This window comes from Phyllobates terribilis, unplaced genomic scaffold, assembly GCF_046119375.1.
Source record: "Phyllobates terribilis strain yellow unplaced genomic scaffold, ASM4611937v1 Scaffold_1__5_contigs__length_1240528914, whole genome shotgun sequence".
Classification (NCBI taxonomy): Eukaryota; Metazoa; Chordata; class Amphibia; order Anura; family Dendrobatidae; genus Phyllobates; species Phyllobates terribilis.
Window position 1 is genome coordinate 1139912668 of NW_027362761.1, and position 25010 is coordinate 1139937677.

At 43.7% G+C, this 25010-nt stretch overlaps 1 protein-coding gene across 2 annotated transcripts in view; it reads right to left on the reverse strand.

Annotated features, from left to right (window-relative positions):
• GPR78 (G protein-coupled receptor 78) overlaps nucleotides 1-13962 on the reverse strand; it is an 88224-nt gene extending 74262 nt beyond the window's left edge. The window contains exons 1-3 of one of the 2 annotated variants that reach the window (XM_073647699.1): nucleotides 13199-13333; nucleotides 12887-12972; nucleotides 6753-6866 (exon numbers count right to left, since the gene is read on the reverse strand). In XM_073647699.1, the coding sequence (XP_073503800.1) occupies nucleotides 6753-6866; nucleotides 12887-12972; nucleotides 13199-13243 (245 nt within the window). In that variant the 5' untranslated portion in view covers nucleotides 13244-13333. Of the gene's footprint in view, nucleotides 1-6752; nucleotides 6867-12886 lie in introns of both variants that reach the window. The other variant, XM_073647689.1, reaches the window with a different exon arrangement.
• Between the last annotated feature and the right edge of the window lie 11048 nt (nucleotides 13963-25010).

The window sequence follows — 25010 nt, forward strand, 5'->3', positions numbered from 1 at the left end:
AGCAGCCCCTAGAAGGCGGGAGGAACAGGCTAGGAGCGTGTTCAGACAGGACAGACAAGATACAGGAGCGGGTCTAGGTAATCGGCCCCTAGAAGGCGGGAGGAACAGGCTAGGAGCGTGTTCAGACAGGATAGACTAGATACAGGAGCGGGTCTAGGAATGCAGCCCCTAGAGGACGGGAGGAACAGGCTAGGAGCGTGTTCAGACTGTCCTGGAAATACAGCCTCCAGGATAGGCAAACAAGAGAACACAGAAGGGACCTGGCACATTCAGAGTGCAAGAGCACACTAAATGAAACACAATGCTCGGGCAGGGATTGATTGGAGCAGCTGGGTTAAATACCAGGTGACAGACAGCAATAGGCTGAGGACGCACAAGGGGTGTGCCTGCAGCAGGTACAAAAAGCAGGAAGTGATCGGGCGCCGCCCTTAAGCAGCAGAAACAGACACAAACAGACAGCATGGAGGGAAGCCAGAGAGACATTCTGGACTGGAGATCAAGTGCGCGCTCTTGCACAGTGGGAGATGGACCACTATGCAAGGACGCCGCCAGGTATGTTACAGTTATCACCTTTGCTTTATGGCAAGGTGCTCCATCATGCTGGAAAAGGCATTGTTGGGCGCCAACTGCTCTTGGACGGTTGGGAGAAGTTGCTCTTGGAGGACATTCTGGTACCATTCTTTATTCGTGGCTGTGTTTTTAGGCAAGACTGTGAGTGAGCCGATTCCCTTGGCTGAGAAGCAACCCCACACATGAATGGTTTCAGGATGCTTTACAGTTGGCATGAGACAAGACTGGTGGTAGCGCTCACCTCTTCTTCTCCGAATAAGCTGTTTTCAAGATGTCCCAAACAATCGAAAAGGGGATTCATCAGAGAAAATGACTTTGCCCCAGTCCTCAGCAGTCCACTCCCTGTACCTTTTGCAGAATATCAGTCGGTCCCTGATGTTTTTTCTGGAGAGAAGTGGCTTCTTTGCTGCCCTCCTTGAAACCAGCCCTTGCTCAAAGAGTCTTCGCCTCACAGTGCGTGCAGAAGCACTCACACCAGCCTGCTGCCATTCCTGAGCAAGCTCGGCACTGCTGGTAGTCCGATCCCGCAGCTGAAACAGTTTTAAGATACGGTCCTGGCGCTTGCTGGTCTTTCTTGGGCGCCCTGGAGCCTTTTTGACAACAATGGAAGCTCTCTCCTTGAAGTTCTTGATGATGCGATAGATTGTTGACTGCGGTGCAATCTTTGTAGCTGCGATACTCTTCCCTGTTAGGCCATTTTTGTGCAGTGCAATGATGGCTGCACGTGTTTCTTTAGAGATAACCATGGTTAACTGAAGATAAACAATGATACCAAGAACCAGCCTCCTTTTAAAGTGTCCAGTGATGTCATTCTTACTTAATCATGACTGATTGATCGCCAGCCCTGTCCTCATCAACACCCACACCTGTGTTAATGGATCAATCACTAAAACGATGTTAGCTGCTCCTTTTAAGGCAGGACTGCAATGATGTTGAAATGTGTTTTGGGGGTTAAAGTTCATTTTCTGGGCAAATATTGACTTTGCAAGTACAGTAATTGCTGTTAAGCTGATCACTCTTTGACATTCAGGAGTATATGCAAATTGCCATTACAAAAAATGAAGCAGTAAACTTTGGAAAAATTACTATTTGTCTCATTCTCAATACTTTTGGCCATGACTGTAGACCTGGAGGAACAGAGACCAACAAAAGCTGTTTCTCATGAAACACGCTTCTTCCGTCTCAAGTGTCACAAAGAAGGACACCTCCTATTTAATGAGCCTCCAATCAACAAACCAGGTACAAAAAAATGTTTAAAAACATTAATTTACAGTGCGGTTTAGGACATGAATGTTCATCAGTCCTGAAAATTCCTAGAACTTTGAATGTACCTTCAAGTGCAGTCAAAACAATCAATCACTATGATGAAATTGGGTATTATGAGGATCACCCCAGGAAAATAAGACCAAGAATTAACTCAATGATTAGCTCATAAGCGCAAACAGCCTCAGAAAAAACAAATTGGAAGCACGTCAAATAACAGCCCCCATAAACGGTGCATAGACATCAATTAGCAGACATATCTCAACATTATCTGTCCACAAGAGGCTGCAAGAAGCTGCCTGCCTTTATGGTTGAATTGCTTCAAGGAAACCACAAATGAAGCCCACAAATAAGAAGAGACTTGTTTGGGCCAAGCAACACAGGGAAAGGACATTAGATCAGTGGAAATCTGTACTGTGGTTTGATGAGTACTAATTTGAGATTTTTGATAGCAACACAGAAAAGGTGAGTGGATGGTTTCTACATATGTGGTGCCTACCATGAATCATGGAGGACGAGGAGGTGTCAATCACATGACTAACACAGCAATCTGCAACAACAAGTCATCCCATCAAGTTTACACTTAGTGAGACCATCATTTTTGTTACAACAGGACAATGACCCAAAACACACTTCCAGCCTATGTAAGGGCTGTGTGACCAAGAGGAAGAGGGATAAAAGCTGCGTCAAATTACATGGTCTCCACACTCACTTGACCTCAACCCCAATTGAGATAGTTTGGTATGAATTGGACCGCAAACTGAAAGCAGAGAAGCAGACAAGTGTTCAGCACCTCTGGAAACTCTTTCAAGACTCGTGAAAAGTCATTTTAGGAGACCACCTGATGAAGCTACTTTATAGAATGCTGAGGAAGTGTAAAATGGGAGGGAGTTCTTTGAGGAATTTAAGGTTTAACACATGTTCTCGTTTGTTTCTATTCTCCTTGTTTCCGTTTTTGTCTGTGGTTTTGCTACCTTCGGTCAGAATCTACAATGTGCACATTCCAATAGAGGCAGATATTTATCCATCATATACAGTGGGTACGGAAAGTATTCAGACCCCTTTAAATTTTTCACTCTTTGTTTTATTGCAGCCATTTGGTAAATTCTAAAAAGTTATTTTTTTTTCTTAATAAAGTACAAATTTATTAAAAAAGAAAAACTGAAATATCACATGGTCATAAGTATTCAAACCCTTTGCTCAGTATTGAGTATAAGCACCCTTTTGAGCTAGTACAACCATGAGTCTTCTTGGGAATGATGCAACAAGTTTTTCACACCTGGGTTTGGGGATCCTCTGCCATTCTTCCTTGCAGATCCTCTCCAGTTCCGTCAGGTTGGATGGTGAACGTTGGTGGACAGCCATTTTCAGGTCTCTCCAGAGATTCTTAATTGGGTTTAGGTCAGGGCTCTGGCTGGGCCAGTCAAGAATGGTCACAGAGTTGTCCTGAAGCCACTCCTTTGTTATTTTAGCTGTGTGCTTAGGGTCATTGTCTTGTTGGAAGGTGAACCTTCGGCCAAGTCTGAGGTCCAGAGCACTCTGGAAGAGGTTTTCTTCCAGGATATCTCTATAATTGTCCACATTCGTGTTTCCTTCAATTGCAACCAGTCGTCCTGTCCCTGCAGCTGAAAACACCCCCATAGCATCATGTTGCCACCACCATGCTTCACTGTTGGAATTGTATTGGGCAGGTGATGAGCAGTGCCTGGTTTTCTCCACACATACCATTTAGAATTATGTGTTTTTGAGCAAACTGTATTCGGTCTTTCATATGTCTTGCACTGAGGAGAGGCTTCCGTCGGGCCACTCTGCCATCAAGACCCGACTGGTGGAGGCCTGCAGTGATAGTTGACTTTGTGGAACTTTCTCCAATCTCTCTCCTGCATCTCTGGAGCTCAGCCACAGTGATCTTGGGATTCTTTTTTACCTCTTTCACCAAGACTCTTCTCCCACTATTGCTCAATTTGGCTGGATGGCCAGGTCTATGAAGACTTCTGCTGGTCCCAAACTTCTTCCATTTAAGGATTATGGAGGCCACTGTGCTCTTAGGAACCTTGAGTAATGCAGAAATTCTTTTGTAACCTTGGCTAGATCTGTGCCTTGCCACAATTCTGTCTCTGCTCCTTGGGCAGTTCCTTTTGAGCTCATGATTCTCATTTGGTCTGACATGCACTGTGAGCTGTGAGGTCTTATATAGACAGGTGTGTGTCTTTTCAAATCAAGTCCTATCATGTTAATTAAACACAGCTGGACTCCAATGAAGGAGTAGAACCATCTCAAGGAGGATCACAAGGAAATGGACAGCATGTGACTTAAATATGAGTGTCTGAGAAAAGTGTCTGAATACTTATGACCATGTGATATTTCAGTTTTTCTTTTTTAATAAATTTGGAAAAATTTCTACCTTTGTTTTTTTCAGTCAAGATGGGGTGCAGAGTGTACTTTAATGAGAAAAAAAATGAAATTTTTAAAATTTACCAAATGGCTGCAATGAAACAAAGAGTGAAAAATTTAAAGGGGTCTGAATACTTTCCATACCCACTGTAAGACCAGGGAGGGAAGCATCTGATTGGCTCCAAATTTATTCTGCAGCAGGACAATGACCCCAAACACACAGCCAATGTCATTAAGAACTATCTTCAGTGTAAAGAAGAGCAAGGAGTCCTGGAAGTGATGATCTGGCCTCCCAAAGCCTTGATCTCAACATCATGGAATCTGTATGAGATTACATGAAGAGACAGAAGGCTTTGCACATGCGACATCCACAAAAGATCTGTGATTAGTTCTACAAGATGTTCGGAACAACCTCAATGTTGAGTTCCTTCAAAAACTGTGTGCAAGTACCTAGAAGAATTGATGCTGTTTTGTAGGCACCAAATATTGATGTGATTTAAATTTCCCTTTTGTTCATCCACTTTGCATTTTGTTGCTTGATAAAAATAAACTATTGACACTTCTATTTGTGAAAGTAGGCTTACTTGTTTTCCCTGCTTATATATACATATGTTTATGAATCAAGCCTTAAAGAAAGGATATAAAATGCAATCATATAACATTAAAATCCTATTGTACAGATGAAGATAAAACAAATACTGTGTTACTGTGTGGTTGGATATCAACATGGGAGGACATATCATTGGTGCAACCTGTACAGCGGGACAAGGGCCCAACAGGTAAGGGGGCCCATTTCTCCCTCCATAGCTTGTGAACTTTGCATTATGATGAGCTATTGGAATGTAAAGGGTCCATATAATGTTCTTGCACAGGGGCGGTCAATAAAAGGAGTTATGGATAGGGGATTTATAGTGTTTTTATAGAGTTCGTGACGCCACCTGTGGAATGCGGCTAAAGGGAGCCGCCGCTGCGGAGCAGTCCTCTGAAGCTGGTGTTACTGCAGCAGGGATGGTGTGGCTCTCCACAGAAAGAGCTAGCTCCAGGGCAGTGTGGATGTTGCAGGTTATGCTGGGCGTTGTAGTGCAGGGGTTGATGGCGCAGCAAGAGACACGGAGACAAGGAAGTGCAGTCTCAGGGTCTTTACTCACAGTTATTGCAGTCCAGATTACAGGCACCAAAGTAATCTCCCTCGTCGTGCTGTGCTTACTCAGTGAGGGGTTCAGTCCACCCCCAGATAGCTCCGGAGTACTTAGCAGGACCCCCTTCTGTGTGCTCTCCCTGGCCTTTTCCCTGCACCTCACACCTAGTATCTCCAATCAGGTACCCGCGGGCCTTGGCGGGCGACGTCTGTTCCGTCCCCTGGGTCCTATATGGCTACCTTCTCAGTGAGACTGGCGTGGACTTGTGGCTACAGGACATAAAGTACTGCAGCCTCCGGTTTCTAGCTGAGACTTGCAATCTTCTACTAGTTGAGGGACCGGTTCCCTTTGTGTGGCCTGACCCCTCCACCTCCCGGTAGATACAGACGTACGGGTGGCCTTCTGCACAGTCCGTACCCCTGGGGTCCTTTCTTGGTTCCTGGAGCCTATCTCCTGCTCCCTCTCCTCTCTTCTCTCCTTCTCCTCAGACTTGGGCCTCACTGACTAGGCCCGCCTCTGGAGCAGAGCTCCTGCAGAGCCTCTGCTCCTTCACTTCTCCTCCTCTGACTCATCTGTCTTTCTAAGATGGCTTCCCAATTTATACCTCAATCTCATGTGCTCCCCTAAGCTACTTCCTCCACCCACACCCACTACATGGTTCCCCCTCTCTAGGTTCCCCCCACTCCAGCCAGGAAAGGGGCTCAGCAAGGAACAGAAGCATCTTGCCCTCTCCTGTTTGCCTGGAGTGGTGTGTTGGATGCAGGTGTTAGGGTCCAGAGCTGTACTCCTTCCTTACCTGAGAGTGAGATGCCACATCTCTGGCTGAGATGCAACACCTCTGTGGCGACCGAACCCTCAGGGGCACCACAACAGTCTTGTGTTTCTACAACATTGAGACGTAGAACCAAGAACTAACAATAATAGAGATACCACTTTTGGCACTTGGAAGTGGCTGGAGATTCACCATGAAACAAATATGCATAATTAAGCTAAGAGATATGAAATTTGCTCAAGGAGACCAATCATTCTTTGTTTTGAAAAATGTTTGTAGGTGGTGTTGGGGAAGGAAGGTGGGGAAGGAAGTCTACAAAGAAAATCTAGGTCTTTTGGAAATTCAAGTAATGAGTAAAGCTATTGGTTGTTTTCTGTCTTTCCATCTTCAGTATATAAAAGTGCTGGAATAAATTTAGACTTGTTGGTCATAATACTCTTTCTTTAGTCACCTTGGCCATGATTCTCTATAACACATAGTAACAACTGCTATAAATGAAAAATTGACATTTTCAAAAGAGGCTAACTCATCATTTCTAAGACTGCATGATCCAATGCTCCATTAACTTACATGCCATCTACACATTTATTGCAGACACGACATGTCATACTGACCTTGTGATGACATAGGGCGCAAAGCACACCACAAAAGATCCTATAAAAATACTGATTTTCTTTGTAGCCCGTTGCCTTCTTCTTTTTTGCTCACTTAGACATCTCTGCTTCACACTGCAAGGTAGAAGCACTTTATGATTACACAGTAAGATCAGCCAAACTACAGAGGGGACATACACTATGTGGCACATATTAGGAGCAAATAGCCACAAGGGTCACAATAATACATTATAGCATGGACACATGAAGGAACCCAGTCATTTAGTAATAAAAGAAAAGGTCTAACTTATTAAAACAATAAGATAGATAGATAGATAGAGATATAGATAGATAGATATGAGATAGATAGATATGAGATCAATAGATAATAGATCAATACGAGATAGATAAATAGATGATTGATAGATACGGATATATATATGTATAGATATGAGATAGATTGATAGATGATAGATAGATATGTGATAGATAGTGTGACAAAGTCACTGGCAGAATACTGGAGTGGAGATATGTTTCACTGAGGCTATTAGCTTCAGTGATGTGAAACATGGAAGTTTTCTCCTGCATGGTAAGTGCAGAGAGGGTTTATCAGCCATGTTTAAAAGGGCGTGTTTTACATGAACAACAATAGAGCGGGCGGGAGGTTGTTCTCCATATCTCCACCTCAGGGTGTGGTCTGGGCTATAAATACCCAGCCTTTTGACTCAGATGTGGTTCAGTATCTGGAGAGGCTTGCTCCAGAGACGAGTTTGCATGGGTTGGGCTAAATCTGAAGCGTGTGCGGTTAACCCTGAGTGGCCGGATCCCGGCCAATATACGGATTGTGCTGTATCTTTTTTTGTTTTGTTTTGCCATTATGCCGAATGGGCTGTGTTTACTTTATGGACTCCAGGGTGGTTTATGACATATTTTAATAAACCAACCCAAAATTTAATGAAACAGCGTTCAGCGTCTACCTCCGTGTACAGCCAAGCAAGCTGCTTTACCACAGGTGGTGTTAGAATTTCTGGCAGCGTTCCCAGTGAACATGTGTGACTGTTACAAGAGGAGCTGCATGTCCTGGGTAAAATCTGCCATAAGCCAGCAAGTGACGCCGGACAAAAAGGAGGATCTAATTAAGTATCTGGTACAAGGACGGGAGGCACAGAACCAGCAGCAGTTACAGCAGCACAGGGAGCAGCAACAGCAGATGGCGCAGCAGGAGACCACTAAGCTGCTTATGCAGCAGCTCCATTTACAGCAGCAGCAGCAACAGGGCCAGCGCCGACAACAGAAGCAGCAGATCGATTTTCTCTCTGAGGCGATTTGTGGCACAGCGACAGCTCCAACGCTAAGGTCAGCGGACGACTTTTTGATCCGGAAGGCGGTGAGGAGAGCTCTGCAGAAAATTACCCCAGGTGATGACATAGAAGGCTTTCTAATGGTATTTGAGAGGGTCGCTGAAAGGGATAAGCTTCCGCCAGAGCAATGGGCAGAGGTGCTGGTGCCATACTTGACGGGGGAGCCCCAGAAGGCTTACTATAACTTGGCCTTGCAAGACGCCAAGGAATATGGAAAATTAAAAACTGAAATTCTGGCGCGCTTGGGGGTGACGATGACTGTCAGTGGGCAGCGGGTCCACCGTTGGGCGTATTACCGTGATAAACCCCCTCACTCCAAAATGTTTAACTTACTGCACCTGGTCCAAAAATGGCTGCAGCCGGAGTCCCTTGCCCCAGCACAGATAGTAGAGCGAGTGGTTATGGACCGGTCTGTGCATTCCCTGCCAAGGCCAATACAGACTTGGGTTGCCCAGGGTGATCCCCAGAACACTGATAAACTGGTTGGTCTGGTCGAGAGGTGTCAAGGGAAAGCAGCCCACTCCATACTGGGGAACTCACCAGGGGATGGAGGCTCAAAAAGGGGTAGGGCATCCAAGGTCCAAAGGGGGGGGGGCAATGTCTAAGGTCCCTTCAGGAGATATATGTTGGAGATGTCACGGCCCAGGCCGTATAGCCGCCCGCTGCTCCCTGACCACAGAGCAGATGGACTGTAGCCTGGGACGCCGGTGTTCTTACTATGCCTACCCCACCTGCAGTGTGGACTATCAGCCCAGTGAGGGGCCACAGTCATGTCCCATGACTATAATGGGGTACTGTTGGCCGGACTCTTGGATGCAGGGAGTTTGGTGACTCTGATAAGGGCTACACTCCCACACCAGTTGATCCCCGGGAAAAACGTGGGTGTACGGTGCATTCACGGGGATGCCAAGGATTACCCTATTGCCACAGTGACTATACAAACTTACTGTGAGGCTGAGTCCCATGAGGTTGGGGTTGCTCCACCCGGTAACAATAGGGCAGGACTTCAGCCTGTTCTGGGACTTGTGGCGGAAAGAGGGGGTACCAAGTGTCTCAAACGGGAGAGAGTTACACTATGATGCATCACCGTCGTAGTCAGAGGCAGATGAGTTCCTCTTGTGTGTTCTTTCAGGTGACGAGGACGAGACGGTGACCCCGGAGGCCGAGATTTCGGATTTGGGGGTGTCTGCGGGAAACTTTGGTACTGCTCAAATGCAGGATGTTACACTGAAGAATGCATTTGATAATGTATCGATAATAAATGGGGTTGCTCAAGAGTCTGGGGCCGACACCAGGTTCCCATATTTCAGCAAAAATTACGAGCTGCTTTAACGGGGTCATTAAACTGAGAGGGGAAGTGATAGAGCAGTTGTTGGTGCTGGGTCCATATAGCCATAGGGTGTTAGATCTGGCTCATTCTCATGTCTTGGGTGGACATCTGGGAGTAGAGAAAACACAAGAGTGGATCCTGCAGAGGTTTTAGAGTCTCCTAGTGCCATTGCCAATTATAGAGGTCCCATTCGACCGGATTGCCATGGACCTTGTGGGGCCCCTGGTTAAGTCCGTCAGGGGGCACCAGTACATTTTTGTGGTGATGTACTATGCGACACAGTACCTGGAGGTGGTACCACTGAGAAACTCCTCTGCTAGGAGTATAGCCCAAGAGCTAGTACATATTTTCTTCTGGACGGGCCTGCCACAGGAGATCCTGACAGATGAAGGAACCCCTTTCATGTCTAAAGTGATGAGGGAGATGTGTAAAGCTCTCCAAAGTAGACAACTCAGGACCGCTGTGTACCATCCGCAGACGGACAGCCTCGTGGAGAGGTTTAACAAGACCCTGAAGTCTATGTTGAAGAAGGTGGTGGAAAAGGATGGCCAAAACTGGGATTGCCTACTCACCTACCAGTTGTTCTCAGTTAGGGAAGTGCCCCAGGCCTTCACGGGATTCCTCTCCCTCGAGCTGCTATATGGACGGCATCCTCACAGACTTCTGGATAGTGCAAAAGAAACATGGGAAGCCGAGGTGACACCCCACAAGAACGTCATTGAGCATGTGGCCCAAATGCAGGACCGGATCGAGAAGGTGATGCCAATAGTGAGGGAGAGCATCCTCCAATCCCAAGAGGCCCAAGCAAGAGTCAATAACCAGTAGGCGAGACTGAGACAGGTCAGCCCTGGAGTCCAGGTGTTGGTGTTAATCCCCACAGTGGAAAGTAAAGTCCTGGCCAAGAGGCAAGGGTCATACGAAGTGGTCGAAAAGTTGAGTGACGTCAACTACAAGGTACACCAACCAACCAATAAGAAGAAAGCCATACCAGGTATACCACATTAACCTGCTCAAACCATGGCGAGACAGGGAACCGGTGGAAACTATGTGCCTGGAGGCCCATCCTGAAGCCAGGGCCGAGGATGTCACAGTAGCAGAGAAATTGTCAGCGGCCCATAAGCAACAGTGCCGAGGGCTGCTTCAGCGAAACTGAGACCTGTTTTCAGAGTTGCCAGGGTGTACGCAGGTTGGGGAACATAAGATCCTGATGAAACCGCATGTACGGATCCCGGCCAATATACGGATTGTGCTGTATCTTTTTTTTGTTTTGTTTTGCCATTATGTCGAATGGGCTGTGTTTACTTTATGCACTCCAGGGTAGTTTATGACATGTTTTAATAAACCAACCCGAAATTTAAGGAAACAGTGTTCTGTGTCTACCTTCGTGTACAGCCAAGCAAGCTGCTTTACCACAATAGATAGATAATAGATATGTGATAGAGAGATATATCTGTGATAGATAAATATTGATAGATAGATTGATAGAGACTTAAAATGAAAAGTTCTATAAACTAATTGTCTTAATAAGACTGTCCTTTGTCCTTTTAAAGACCTTCTCTATCATTCACCTTAAACATTGCGTATGGAGATATGTTGCCTCGGTATCATATTATGGCTTTACACAGGACTGCAGCAAAGCTCTGACATTATCTTAGCTCACTTCATAAAGGAAGCAGTTCAATGACAAACTCAGCTCTGCTCCTCTGCTGAGAAGTGGATGCAGGGTCCAGACTTTGTATCAGTTTGAATAGAAATAATAGAGGAAACGCTATAACAATATTTCTATAACAATATTCATGCCCTAATACAGATATATAACATAAATATACTAAAATAAGACCATAAATAATAGCAAACATAATATACCAATATTAAACATAACACAGTACTTTCAAAATAATATTATAAAGCATAATAAATAAATAAAATGTTTTCTCACTTGCTTTTCTCAGAACAAATGGATTTGTCTGTATTTAATCTTAGCATTGATCGTCAATTATATTTGGCTGACTAAAAAGTTCAGCCTCATCCACACATACAGAGGTAGCAGAGCTGATATTGTCAATGTTTCTTCATTTTCTCTGTGTTTTACATTGGACTGAAAGTAAACCTACAGCTGAGAGCAAAACTAAGGCTGGCAACCCCAAAGAGTTATAGGAAAGTAATTCAGCTTTGCTACATCTATTTGTGGAGACTATACAGAAAACTATCCAGAACCCCATCAGTGTATACAGAACTTTCCATTATATCGATGTGTGTGGGATTGTACGGTGATTTCCTTCCTGTACAGAGAATATCCCAGTATTACAGAGGTGTCTGTCCACACTTAACCTCTCTTGAATAGTGTTGAGATATACAGTCTCTCCTGATACCAATTTAATACAATCTGGTACCATACTGTACAAACACATGGATGCTAATTTTATAAAAAATATTTTAAAACATGGGAGCCTATGAGTAAAAGATGATACTGGCTGGGCAGATGTATCCTTCTAATAAAAATAGCAGATTTATTGTGTGTGTATATATATATATATATATATATATATATATATATATATATATATATATATTCATTTTTTACATGGGAAACTTTGGGTGCCAGATGGCACTAGGCAGAGGCATCATTCACAGTCATTTATTAAAAATGGATATATTTTATGTATATGTTTTTTTAAACCTTTTGATGGCAAATGGCACCTGGCAGGGGCATCCTTCTAATGAAAAGGGTATATTTAATGTATCATTTTTTTCATCATGGGACCCAGGCAGAGGCATCATTCACAGCCATATAGTACAAAAGTAGCTATATTTCATGTGTATAGGTTTTTTAACCTATGGGTGACAGATGGCACCTGGCAGGGGCATTTCAATAAAAAAAAAAGTATATTTAATATATATAATTATTTTAACATGACAACTTTTGGTTGAGAGGTGGCACATGGCAGAGCCATTATTTACAGCCATATAGCAAAAAATTTATATATTTCATGTATATAGTTTTTTTACCTTTGGGTGACATCTTTCTATTAAAAAGAGTATATTTAATGAGCATATATATATTTTTTATTATGGAAACGTTTGGGTGACAGGTGGCACCTGGCTGAGGCATCATTCACAGCCATAATAGTAGAAAAATTGATATATTTCATGTCTACAGCTTTTTTTAACCTTTAGGTTGCCAGGCAGAGGCATTCATCTAGTAAAAAAAAGTTATATTTAATGTATATTATTTTTTTTACATGGGATAGCACCTGGCAGAGGCATCATTAACAGCCATATAGTAGGAATATTGATATATTTAATATATCGGGAGACCATGGGTGTGGGATGATGTCCATCCCTATAGGGTTTTTTGCATGTTCTTGTGGTCGGTCAGGTTTAGAGACAATTTAAGGAAGGATATATAACTGGCATGCATCATATATACAATATCTGTAAAGATATGAGAAAAATGTAGTTACCTGGGGTGGATGTCTACAAGCAATACAAGGGTTTGCATGGTAATAATATCTATCCTCCTGCAGTGGAACCGTGCCACTTTCAGCACCTTTAAATAAGTGAAACATAATATAACCAGTGAGAGCATGAAACTGGCAGCATGGAACACGATGGTGAACGCCATAAAGCGTCTTGTCTCGGGGGCGTCTTGGACATGCAGGGTACAGGAGGCATACATGCTACTGTAGTCTAACCAGGATAGGAAGAGAGAGACCAGGGGGAAAGTGAGTGAGTGCAGCCAGGTGTACCCCATCATGATCACTGCATCCTTATACCTCATCTTGCTGGTGTAACTTAAGGGGAAAACCACAGCAATCCATTTGTCTATGCTGAGAGCTGCCATGCTCAGCATGGTGTTAGAAGTCAAAAAAGTTTCCAAAAATCCCAATGCTTTACAGATGCAGTCACTGAATGGCTGTTGATGATGTAAGATAGCCAGGAAAGTGGAGGGCATGTTGAGGATAGTCAGAAGGAGGTTGCAGAGTGAGAGGTTGACCAGAAATATCCCAGAGACCTGCTTCCTTATCTCTGCGCTGTACAAGAAGCATGTCAGCACCAGGAGGTTAGCCAGCAGGGAAACAATGAAGACTACTATGAGTAAACCAGCCAGCAGAATCTCTGCCAAGTGCATTTCTTAGCATCTATCCATTAGCCTGATTTTCACAGCACTCATTGAATTAGCAGGATGGCTTTTCTACATGCTTCCTCTGTGGGGTTAGAACAGGATGATCTGACTCCCCCAGTTTCTGCTCTTTATGAGGGTGATGCTGCTGCTGTCCAAGGTCCTGGAGATGCCAAGAAGCCCAGGTCCCATTCCACTGCTGCTGCTGCTCCTGAAATCCAAGTGAGTGCAATCATTCCATAGATCACCCTGGAAGAAGAAAAAAGAAAAGCAGTTGTTTCTTCAGTGGTCTTTGCAAGAAAGCAGCCAAGCAGTTGTGAGTGAGTGGCACACCTTCTCCTCTCTGCCTACAAGCCTGACTCATGCGCAGGACAGCAGAGCTGACAAAGGCAAGGCATGCACATCACCACTCACTACTTGTCTGCAGGTTCATTGCTACTTAGTCATAATGCTGATACAATGTCTGACACTAACCCTGCAATGTTACAGAAGGAAAATTACACCTCATACATTCTGCAATAACTGGCACATTTTCTGTGATTTTACAGGGATTGCAATTAAGGACAGGTCCTGTACTCATCTGAATACTCAGATCCTGTTAAGTATTTATTTCATTCCTCATTATAATAACCCACCACAGATACAAGTCTCAACGTGGACTCATTAGCCGCTCATTAAAGGGTTGGTGCGGATGTAGGGCTGATCAAATGTATGGAAGGATTCATTTATAAAAGATAGGATCATCAGTCATTTCATGTGATTCTGCTCCGCAGCTCATTGTCAGCAGTGATGTAATAAGGAACATCAGGTTATCAAGCCTGTAACTGCTGCAAAACTACAACCCCCAGCATGCTGGCTAGAGATCTGCGGAGGATCGAATTTGAGTCAAATTTCCTGAAATTCGCTGTTCCACGTCAATTGGAACACTTTGCAATTCAATTTGAGACTATCACAAAATAAAAACTATCTACCCCCCAAAAAATAGGAATATCAGACATGTATTTCCCAAACAATTAGAAGCTTTCCAGTTTGCAAAGTCGGCAAATTCATATTTCAAACCGATCCGTTCTTCACTAATGCTGGCGGATGTAATTTGGCATCAGCCGGAGGGTCACATGTTGGAGACCACTCTTTTAACAATTAAAATCTGTAAATTACTAGTCAACTTTCTGTAATAAATAGTTACTGAATTATCTTATTTTCTTCACTTTAATGAAGTTTATTTTTTCATTAAATCTGTGCATGTACACTGTGTGCAGAATTATTAGGCAAGTTGTATTTTAGAGGATTATTTTTATTATTGATCAACAACTATGTTCTCAATCAACCCCAAAGACTCATAAATATCCAAGCTTAATATTTTTGGAAGTTGGAGTGGGGTTTTTTTAGATTTGGCTATCTTAGGAGGATATCTGTTTGTGCATGTAACTATTACTGTGCAGAATTATTAGGCAACTTAATAAAAACCAAATATAATCCCATCTCACTTGTTTATTTTCACCAGGTAAACCAATATCAGTGCACAAAATTTAGAAATAAACATTTCTGACATGCAAAAACAAAAACAAAAAAAATTAGTGATCAATATAGCCACCTTTCTTTATGATGACACTCAACAGCCTTCCATCCATAGATTCTGTCAGTTGCTTGATCTGTTTTCGATCAACATTGCGTGCAGCAGCCACCACAGCATCCCAGATACTGTTTCGAGAAGTGTACTGTTTTCCCTCCCTGTAGATCTCACATTTTATGATGTACCACAGGTTCTCTATGGGGTTCAGATCAGGTGAACAAGGGGGCCATGTCATCATTTTTTCTTTTAGACCTTTACTGGCCAGCCACGCTGTGGAGTAGTTGGATGCATGTGATAGAGCATTGTCCTGCATGAAAATCATGTTTTTCTTGAACGATACCGACTACTTCCTGTACCACTGCTTGGAGAAATTGTCTTCCAGAAACTGGCAGTAGGTCTGGGAGTTGAGCTTCACTCCATCCTCAACCCGAAAAGGTCTCACAAGTTCATCTTTGATGATACCGGCCCATACCAGTACCCCACCTCCACCTTGCTGGCGTCTGAGTCGGAGTGGAGCTCTATGCCCTTTATTGATCCAGCCTCTGGCCCGTCCATCTGGCCAATCAAGAGTCACTCTCATTTCATCAGTCCATAAAACCTTTGAAAAATCATTCATAAGATATTTCTTGACCCATTCTTGACGTTTTATCTTATGTTTCTTGTTCAAAGGTGGTCGTTTTTCAGCCTTCCTTACCTTGGCCATGTCCCTGAGTATCGCACACCTTCTGCTTTTTGATACTCCAGTAACATTGCAGCTCTGAAATATGGCAAAACTGGTGGCGTATGGCATCTTGGCAGCTTCACGCTTGATTTTCCTCAATTCATGGGCAGTTATTTTGCGCCTTTTTTGGCCAACACTCTTCTTGTGACCCTGTTGGCTATTTGCCATGAAACGCTTGATTGTTCGGTGATAACGCTTCAAAAGTTTGGAAATTGCAAGACTGCTGCATCCCTCTGCAAGACATCTCACAATTTTGGACTTTTCAGAGCCCGTCAAATCTCTCTTCTGACCCATTTTGCCAAAGGAAAGGAAGTTGCCTAATAATTAAGCACACCTTATATAGGGTGTTGATGTCATTAGACAACACCCCTCCTCATTACAGAGATGCACATCACCAGATTTACTTAATTGGTAGTTGGCTCTCAAGCCTATGCAGCTTGGAGTAGGACAACATGTATAAAAAGTATCAAAGTGATCAAAAAAAGCATTTGCCTAATAATTCTGCAAGCGGTGTAGTGTAGTGTATTAATAGACTCACCTAGCGTTGCTCTCTCTGGTGTCCAGCTCCGTTCTGCTCCTCTTCTCAGTGACATCACTGCTCTTCAGACTCTCCGGATGACTCTCTGCTCCATGCGTGAGATGGAAGTGTCTTTTACTATGTAAGTCTAGGTTTTTCTGATACTCCATAGGCGTTCATTTTAAAAGTCACTTCCCGGTCATGTGCTCAACATGAATGAGAGAATCTGAAGAGTGGAGATGTCACTCAGAAGTGAAGCGAAACGGTGCTGAATCCCGAGGAAGATGGCGGTAGGTGCATTTATTAAGACTCTAACCTACATGCATATATGCACAGATTTAAAGGGAACCCTCCTGTGAAAAAACTCTATTAACCTGCAGATATGCTGTTAATATGCAGATTAATAACATTCTGATGCAGCCCAGTGCCCGCACTGAAAGCCCTCTGCCAGGAGCAAATGAATTTTATTCCACCCGGCAGTCTTTGGCTTTCAGTCATAGAGGCGCGGCTACAGTCACAGCTCAGTTCATAGTGAGCAGTGGCTGTAACCGCGTCCTCGGCACTGACTAACAGCTGGCCCAGCACTGATTTACTGTACAGCTGGCTGTCAGTCAGAGCCACTGCTCCCTATGAACTGATTGGTGACTGAAGACACGCCTCAATGACTAAAAGCCAGAGGCCGACGAGAGAGATAAAGTTTGTTTCCTCTCAGCAGATTGGCTCTCAATGGAGGCAAAGGGCACCTCCAGAACGCTATTAACCTTCAGATTAACCCAAAGGTTAATAGCTTTTTTCACATAGTCGGGACAGGAGAGGTTCCCTTTAATAAATATTCATGGGTGTGACGCACCCCCTGGGCCATGTTCAGGGGATACCCGGAGCCGGATCTGAATAGGAGTAGTAGTCCTCGTGGCGGTGACCCGGTCCGTGCCCAGGGTGTCAAACTAGGAGGCAGTGTTTGGCAGATGATACTGTATTGTTCGACTACGCCACCCGTTGAATGCAGCTATGGAGCTGCCGCTGCAGGGCAGACCGCTGAGGCCGGTGGTAGGATTGAGCAGCGTGGATGGTATAACCCCCAACGGGAGGGGTATGGCTTCAGGGCAGCTATTGTGAGTTAGATGAGGGGAGTGATGGTGCGGGTGTCCCAGTACTGAAGGTGCAGGTGTGACCACGAAACACGGAGGCTTGAAGTGCAGTTTCAAAAGCTTTACTCACTGTTCTTTACCCGGTCGCTTGTGCACAGTAAGGACCACCCGAGTCATGCTGCGTCCACCAGGTCAGGGACTCGGCCAACTCCCAGGTAGTTCCAGAGCGTGGTCCAGAACTCCCCTCTCTTCCTTCCTACTGGCCGTTCTCACCAGGGACCCACCTATGTCCGGCTCCCTCGGGCCTCTTGGTGGTGAAACCTTTCCTGGCTTCCCTGGCCCTATGCGTGGTGTGCCTTCCTGGTGGATGTGGTGAGGGTCGTGCCAAAGCTTGACCACGACCTCCGGTTCCTGGCTGAGGATGATTAGCCTCTACCAGTTTGGGATCCGGTACCCTTCTCTGCCAACCCTTCACCCTTTTCGTTCTCCTGTGGGATCTCAGGGTTCCCTCTCTCCTTGCGTCTCTGGGCCTTTCTGCCTCCTTCTCTCTGCTTCAGGCCTGGCCCTGGAGCTGGGCCCAGCCGGAGCCACAGCTCCCTGTCAGCCCTCTCTGGCTGAACTCCTTTCTGCACCGAACAGACCCTGTCTCAAGATGGTGCCCACCTCTTATACTCCCTCTATGTGTGAGCCCAGGTGACTAGCACCCAATGGGCTCCTAGCTATACCCAGAGTACCTCCCCTAACTGCCCCTACACTACTGGGATGTTCCTCCCCCCCTCCCACTCCAGCCAGGGACAGACGCTGTCGTACCTGCACATCTAACTGGTGGGAGTACCGTTGTTCTGTCCCCCGGAAATGGGATGAGTGTAGTGCATGCAGCTATCTGAGCTCTGTTCCACACTCCATCCTTACCCGGGAGTGGAATACCACACCTCTGGATCGAGGTGCAATACCCCTGTAGCAGCCGAGTCCTCGGGGTCCTACAGGTGCGCATCTTTGGAGGGGTTGGTCAAAGAGAGTCAATGTTCATCTGCATTAGTAGAAAATATGGATTCCATGGGAGTGTTTATTGAAGATATTATAACAATCATCAACTTTCACTCTTGTGGACTTAAAGAGGTTGTTCACTACTTCAGCATTGATGACCTATCTTTAGGATAGGCCATCATTGTTTGATCGGTTGGGGCCTGACATCGGGCACTCCCACCGATCAGCTGTTATTGTTGTCTGCGGTGGCTTCCGGCCGGAAGTACTCACTTGCAGCCGGAAGTACTCACTTGCGGAACTGGCCGTCTTCTGGTAGTGGTCGCTGTAGAGTACTACACATCCGCCTCCTATTGATTTGAATAGGAGGTGCATGTGTAGTACCGAGCCTCAGCCAGCTCTGCAAGCATGTACTGGCCGGCGGCTGCCGACACCGATAACAGCTGATTGGTGGGGGTGCCGGGTGTCGGATCCTGACCGATCAGACATTGATGCCCTATCCTAATACTACAAGTATACTAATTACAGACTGCTCCCAATAAGCCTTGCACCCTGGAAGTGATATAGTTAAAAAATGCACACTTTTTATATAGACACGATGGCTGTTGGGTATTAAAATGTTATTTCAAGGACACATAGACAGAAGACTAGTTACAATAAGCAGAGAAGTCCTATTGTGGCTTTTTGCAGACCCTACATACCATATATATTCTTAATTGTTATGCACAAGTTTTCCTTCTTATCCCCCTGGTACTTTTCACTGCACCAAATGCTTAATTATTAGTATTCATGGTAGTTCAGGCAATTTAATCATGCATCAAGAAGATCAGGATGAACAATGCTCTATTCTGAATTTTTCCAGGAATATAAAATAGAATAAATGGTATAATAATTTCTCAAAAAAAACGTGAACGTTTTACTAATTTTGTCGACCCTTTATTCTTTAGCAAAGAAAGGTATGATCAGCACTTTGTATAAAGTATTAATATGTTAATCCAGGACAACACAGCCAACTGTATACATATTCATGGAAGAACAAAACTTGCTGACATTAAATCATATAATTATGTGACGGTTTGGTTTTTGCTGCCTATCAGGAAATAAAATGTTGCCAAAGCTGCTGTTGTGCGACATGCAATGGAATACAGCACTGCCGTATACTGGCACTGAGTGTATACCTTAATAGCTATATTATGTGATAAAGTGACATCGCCATTTTATACATTTATTCTCATTCCATTATCATAAATGTCTGATAATGAGGTATAACACTGAGACTGACAGCTATCAGTACAATATTGTGCCCTTGATTGTCTGTTTCCATCACTAACATGGACTGGATGTTACTATGTTAGCATCCTTAAAGCGAATTCGTCACGAGGTTTTTGCCACTTTAAAGGAACCTGCCATGTCCCAAATGCTATTAGCTGGCAGATATTGGGTTAATCTGCAGGTTAATAGCGCTCTGAAGCTGTTTGCTGCTGCACTGTGCGTCAGTGCTGAGCCGGCTGTCAGTCACTGCTGGGGTGTGGTTACTGCTGCCGCTCACTGTGTACTCGGTGGTGATTGAAGCCGCACCTCTATAACTGAAAGCCGAAGGCTGTGAGAGGAATAAAGTTCATTTCCTCCTGGCAGCAGGACTTTCAGTGCAGCAGCAGCACGGTGGCTTATTAATAGCGTTAATAGCGTACCTACAGATAATCCTATATCTGCAGGTTAATAGTGTTAATAGCGTACCTACAGATAATCCTATATCTGCAGGTTAATAGTGTTGATAGCGTACCTACAGATAATCCTATATCTGCAGGTTAATAGTGTTAATAGCGTACCTACAGATAATCTTATATCTGCAGGTTAATAGTGTTAATAGCGTACCTAGAGATAATCCTATATCTGCAGCTTAATAGTGTTAATATCGTACCTACAGATAATCCTATATCTGCAGGTTAATAGTGTTTTTTGAGGTGACAGCGATGTGTCACTTACTGGACAGCTTACTGCTGCCATGTAATCCTCCATACTGTATTTATGAGCTCTGTATAATCCCGCCCTCATTACTGATTGGCAGGCTTATGCCTATGCACAGTGTACACAGAGAGCTGCCAATCAGCGGTATAGACAGGGTTATAGAGGGCTCAGCATTCAGAGCACTGCTAGAGCTGCAGCAAATAAAACTCTGATTTTATCCAAACTATAACAAGCAGCATAGTAAATGATACGTCACTGGATTCAGGGTCTCTGCTCCTACATCATGGTGCCCTCAGATGGGGTATCAAAGATCTGGTGACAGATTCCGTTTAAAGGGGTTGTTCAGGATTCCAAAAAAAAAACGTTTGCTTTCTTTCAAAAACAGCACAACCTCTGAACTATGGATTGTGTAGAATTGCAACTCCGCCCAATTAAAGTGAATGGAGCTGAGCAGCAGTACCACACACCATCTATGGTTATAGGAAGCACTGTTTCTTAAAGGGAATCTCTCACCAGTTTTTTGCTGCCCCTTCTGGGAGCAGCATACTATAGGGGCAGATAACCTGATTCCAGCAATGTATCACTTACTGGGCTGCTTGCTGCAGTTTTATATTAAAAACTATTTTCTCTTCTACAGATCTACCAGTTCTCTGAATGCTGAGCTCTGTATAACCCCGCCGACACCACTGATTGGCAGCTTCCTGTGTACACTGTGCTTAGGCAGAAAGCTGCCAATCAGTGATGGGGGCGAGGTTGGACTACCTGGCAGCAGGCCAAGTAGTCCTCTAGTGATAATCACTTGCTGATAAAACATTAATTTTATCAAAACTACAGAAAGCAGCGCAGCAAGGGACACATTGCTGGAATCAGTGTCTCTGACTCTACATTATGCTGCTCTCAGATTAAGTGGTAAAAATCTGTTGACAGATTCCCTTTAAATTAAGCAGCATTTTTCTAATCTTGATCAGAGGAGCATCTTGTTCCCAATCTTGTGGATCTTTCAAAAATATCTGGAGCAGGAATACCACTTTAAACAGATTGTTCTGATGGAAATGTTAGAAATACTGCCTTTAAATTAATGAGCACATCTTCATCATCATCATCGGTCCCACTTTGCACTCCCCATTCATCATCTTTCCTTGTCCTGAGAAAACTTTGAATAGTCATATACAGTGGTGGCCAAGAGTATTGACACCCCTGCAATTCTGTCACATAATGCTCAGTTTCTTCCTGAAAATGATTGCAATCACAAATTATTTGGTATTATTATCTTCATTTAATTTGTCTTCAATGAATAAACACAAAAAGAATTGTCCTAAAGCCAAATTGGATATAATTCCACACCAAACCTAAAAAAGGGGGTGGACAAAAGTATTGGCACTGTTTGAAAAATCATGTGATGCTTCTCTAATTCGTGTAATTAACAGCACCTGTAACTTACCTGTGACACCTAACAGGTGTTGGCAATAACTAAATCACACTTGCAGCCAGTTAACATGGATTAAAGTTGACTCATCCTCTGTCCTGTGTCCTTGTGTGTACCACATTGAGCATGGAGAAAAGAAAGAAGACCAAAGAACTGTCTGAGGACTTGAGAAACCAAATTGTGAGGAAGCATGAGCAAACTCAAGGCTACAAGTCCATCTCCAAAGACCTGAATGTTCCTGTGTCTTCCGTGCGCAGTGTCATCAAGAAGTTTAAAGCCCATGGCACTGTGGCTAACCTCCCTAGATGTGGACGGAAAAGAAAAATTGACGAGGGATTTCAACGCAAGATTGTGCGGATGGTGGATAAAGAACCTCGACTAACATCCAAACAAGTTCAAGCTGCCCTGCAGTCCGAGGGTACAACAGTGTCAACCCGTACTATCCGTCGGCGTCTGAATGAAAAGGGACTGTATGGTAGGATCCCCAGGAAGACCCCACTTCTTACCCCGAGACATAAAAAAGCCAGGCTGGAGTTTGCCAAAACTTACCTGAGAAAGCCTAAAACGTTTTGGAAGAATGTTCTCTTGTCAGATGAGAAAAAAGTAGAGCTTTTTGGGAAAAAGCATCAACATAGAGTGTACAGGAAAAAAAAAGAGCCATTCAAAGAAAAGAACACGGTTCCTACAGTCAAACATGGCGGAGGTTCCCTGATGTTTTGGGGTTGCTTTGCTGCCTCTGGCACTGGACTGCTTGACCGTGTGCATGGAATTATGAAGTCTGAAGACTACCAACTAATTTTGCAGCATAATGTAGGGCCCAGTGTGAGAAAGCTGGGTCTCCCTCAGAGGTCATGGGTCTTCCAGCAGGACGATGACCCAAAACACACTTCCAAAAGCACTATAAAATGGTTTGAGAGAAAGCACTGGAGACTTCTAAGGTGGCCAGCAATGAGTCCAGACGTGAATCCCATAGAACACCTGTTTAGAGATCTCAAAATGGCAGTTTGGAGAAGGCACCCTTCAAATATCAGGGACCTAGAGCAGTTTGCCAAAGAAGAATGGTCTACAATTCCAGCAGAGCATTGTAAGAAACTCATTGATGGTTACCGGAAGCGGTTGTTCGCAGTTATTTTGGCTAAAGGTTGTGCAACCAAGTATTAGGCTGAGGGTGCCAATACTTTTGTCTGGCCCATTTTTGGAGTTTTGTGTGAAATGATCAATGATTTGATTTTTGCTTCATTCTCTTTTGTGTTTTTTCCTTGCAAGCAAATTAAATGAAGATAATAATACCAAAGAATTTGTGATTGCAATCATTTTCAGGAAGAAACTGAGTATTATCTGACAGAATTGCAGGGGTGCCAATACTTTTGGCCACCACTGTATATAATAGTTCTTGCTTTGTTTTCTGGGGTTTTTGGATACAACTTATACAGTATTACACTAGCAAAAACATCAAATCTATATCTAAATCCCAAAATCCGATGTGCCTTCCATTTCTTTCCTTATACCACAATCTGCCATTTTTCTTTTCATTCTGGCAATTTATCCCAATGTACAAAGTCCTGCTGTGCAGAATCTCCAATATTACATCATCTGCAAACTGAGAAGATGTAATGCAAATCTCTAGGGTGCCCACTTATAGTATTCATCACCCTGGGATATGTCTTTAGTCATTTTTTTCCAAATGCAATTTTCTCATTCTAGAACAATAGAATATAATCCATAGAAGACATGGTATCATTCGTTACAAAAAAAAGTCTAAAAATTATCCATTCTATCAACTTTATCAGCCCTGGGAACCAAATTGTAGAATGTATTCAAGTACGGGAAAGCTGGTTACTGGAAAAATGACCAAACTTCAAATATCTGACAAGAAAGCAGGAAAACCATAATTACGTTATAGGGTGTCTAATTTATAGGAGAACTGAATTTTTGCTGAAATTTCCCTATAAATTACAGCCGATTGTTAGTGATTTGATCAATGACTCAAAACCTTTATTGTAACGTTGACCGAACCTTCTGATATTGATGGATTCTCTGACAGCCTAATGTCATGGGAGCCCCCGACTCTCCCCAATAAATGATGTTTGGGGAGAGAAGGGTCCAGCCAGTGGCGGACATATCATTAGTGCAGTCGTACAGGGGCCCAAAAAGTAAGGGGGCCACTTCTATCTCCAAAGCAGGTGTTTTTGCAAAGGGGCCCTCTTCTGTCTTTGTCCTCCAATGGATCCAGCATGTCTGAGTTCAGCTGATAAAGCACTCCTATTTATGAGAGAGTTGAGGGAGATACCTGCCTGCCAAATGATCGTCCAAACCATAGTTTCAGCTGACAGCTATCTAAAGTGTATTCGGGGCATAACAAAAGATGGTTGCCAAAAGTGGACATCACCTTTCAATGGCTGCTATTTGAGATAACCAACCAAACTTGGGTCTTCTCCGTTAGTAACTGCTTCGTCAATTTTTTACATACTATGTAAAGGGATCATTGATGGCTTTTAGTTCTTTAGAAACAGCTTTATAAAATATCACTCTTTAACATGAGCAAAAAGACGGTGACAGCAGAAAACAAGTACATTAGTCCTGGATCAAGAAGGAACTCAACTGAGCATTGCAGACAATGGCTGGAAAGACAGGGCTCCTCATTAGTGATAGCATAGGGTTTCGAAGTCTATGGAGATAGGGTTTTTTATTATTTTTTGAACTAATGGTTGCATTTTACACATTTCCTCCAGTACTTGAGATGTTCCTGATCACGGGCTCTTTGCCTTATTCTTTCCGCACAAATCCCTGATAATACTCCATCTAATGTTCTTGGTTTGTGCAGCGAGCGTTGTAAATCACGCGAAAGGTCAAACCTTTTATTCAAAACTTGGCTGAATTATTTTTGTGTCTACGTCTTGCATTGTATAAAGGCAAAATTATTTGTTCCTATAGAACTGAATGAAATAAGAATGGTATTGAAAAGACAGAGAAGATAAAAACATTGTTATTTCTGAACATCGATTCAATCTACAAATCATATAAGTAAATGTTCAGTGAAATAAATGGCATTCTAAGTTTCTCCGGTCAGGTGTAGGTCTAGTGTGCTGTAGTTCTCGGAAAAAGATTAAGCTAAAGAATATTTTCTTTGGTGATAATTTTTCTGTTCCTCTACTCCAGACTGATGACATTGCCCAAGGATAACACTT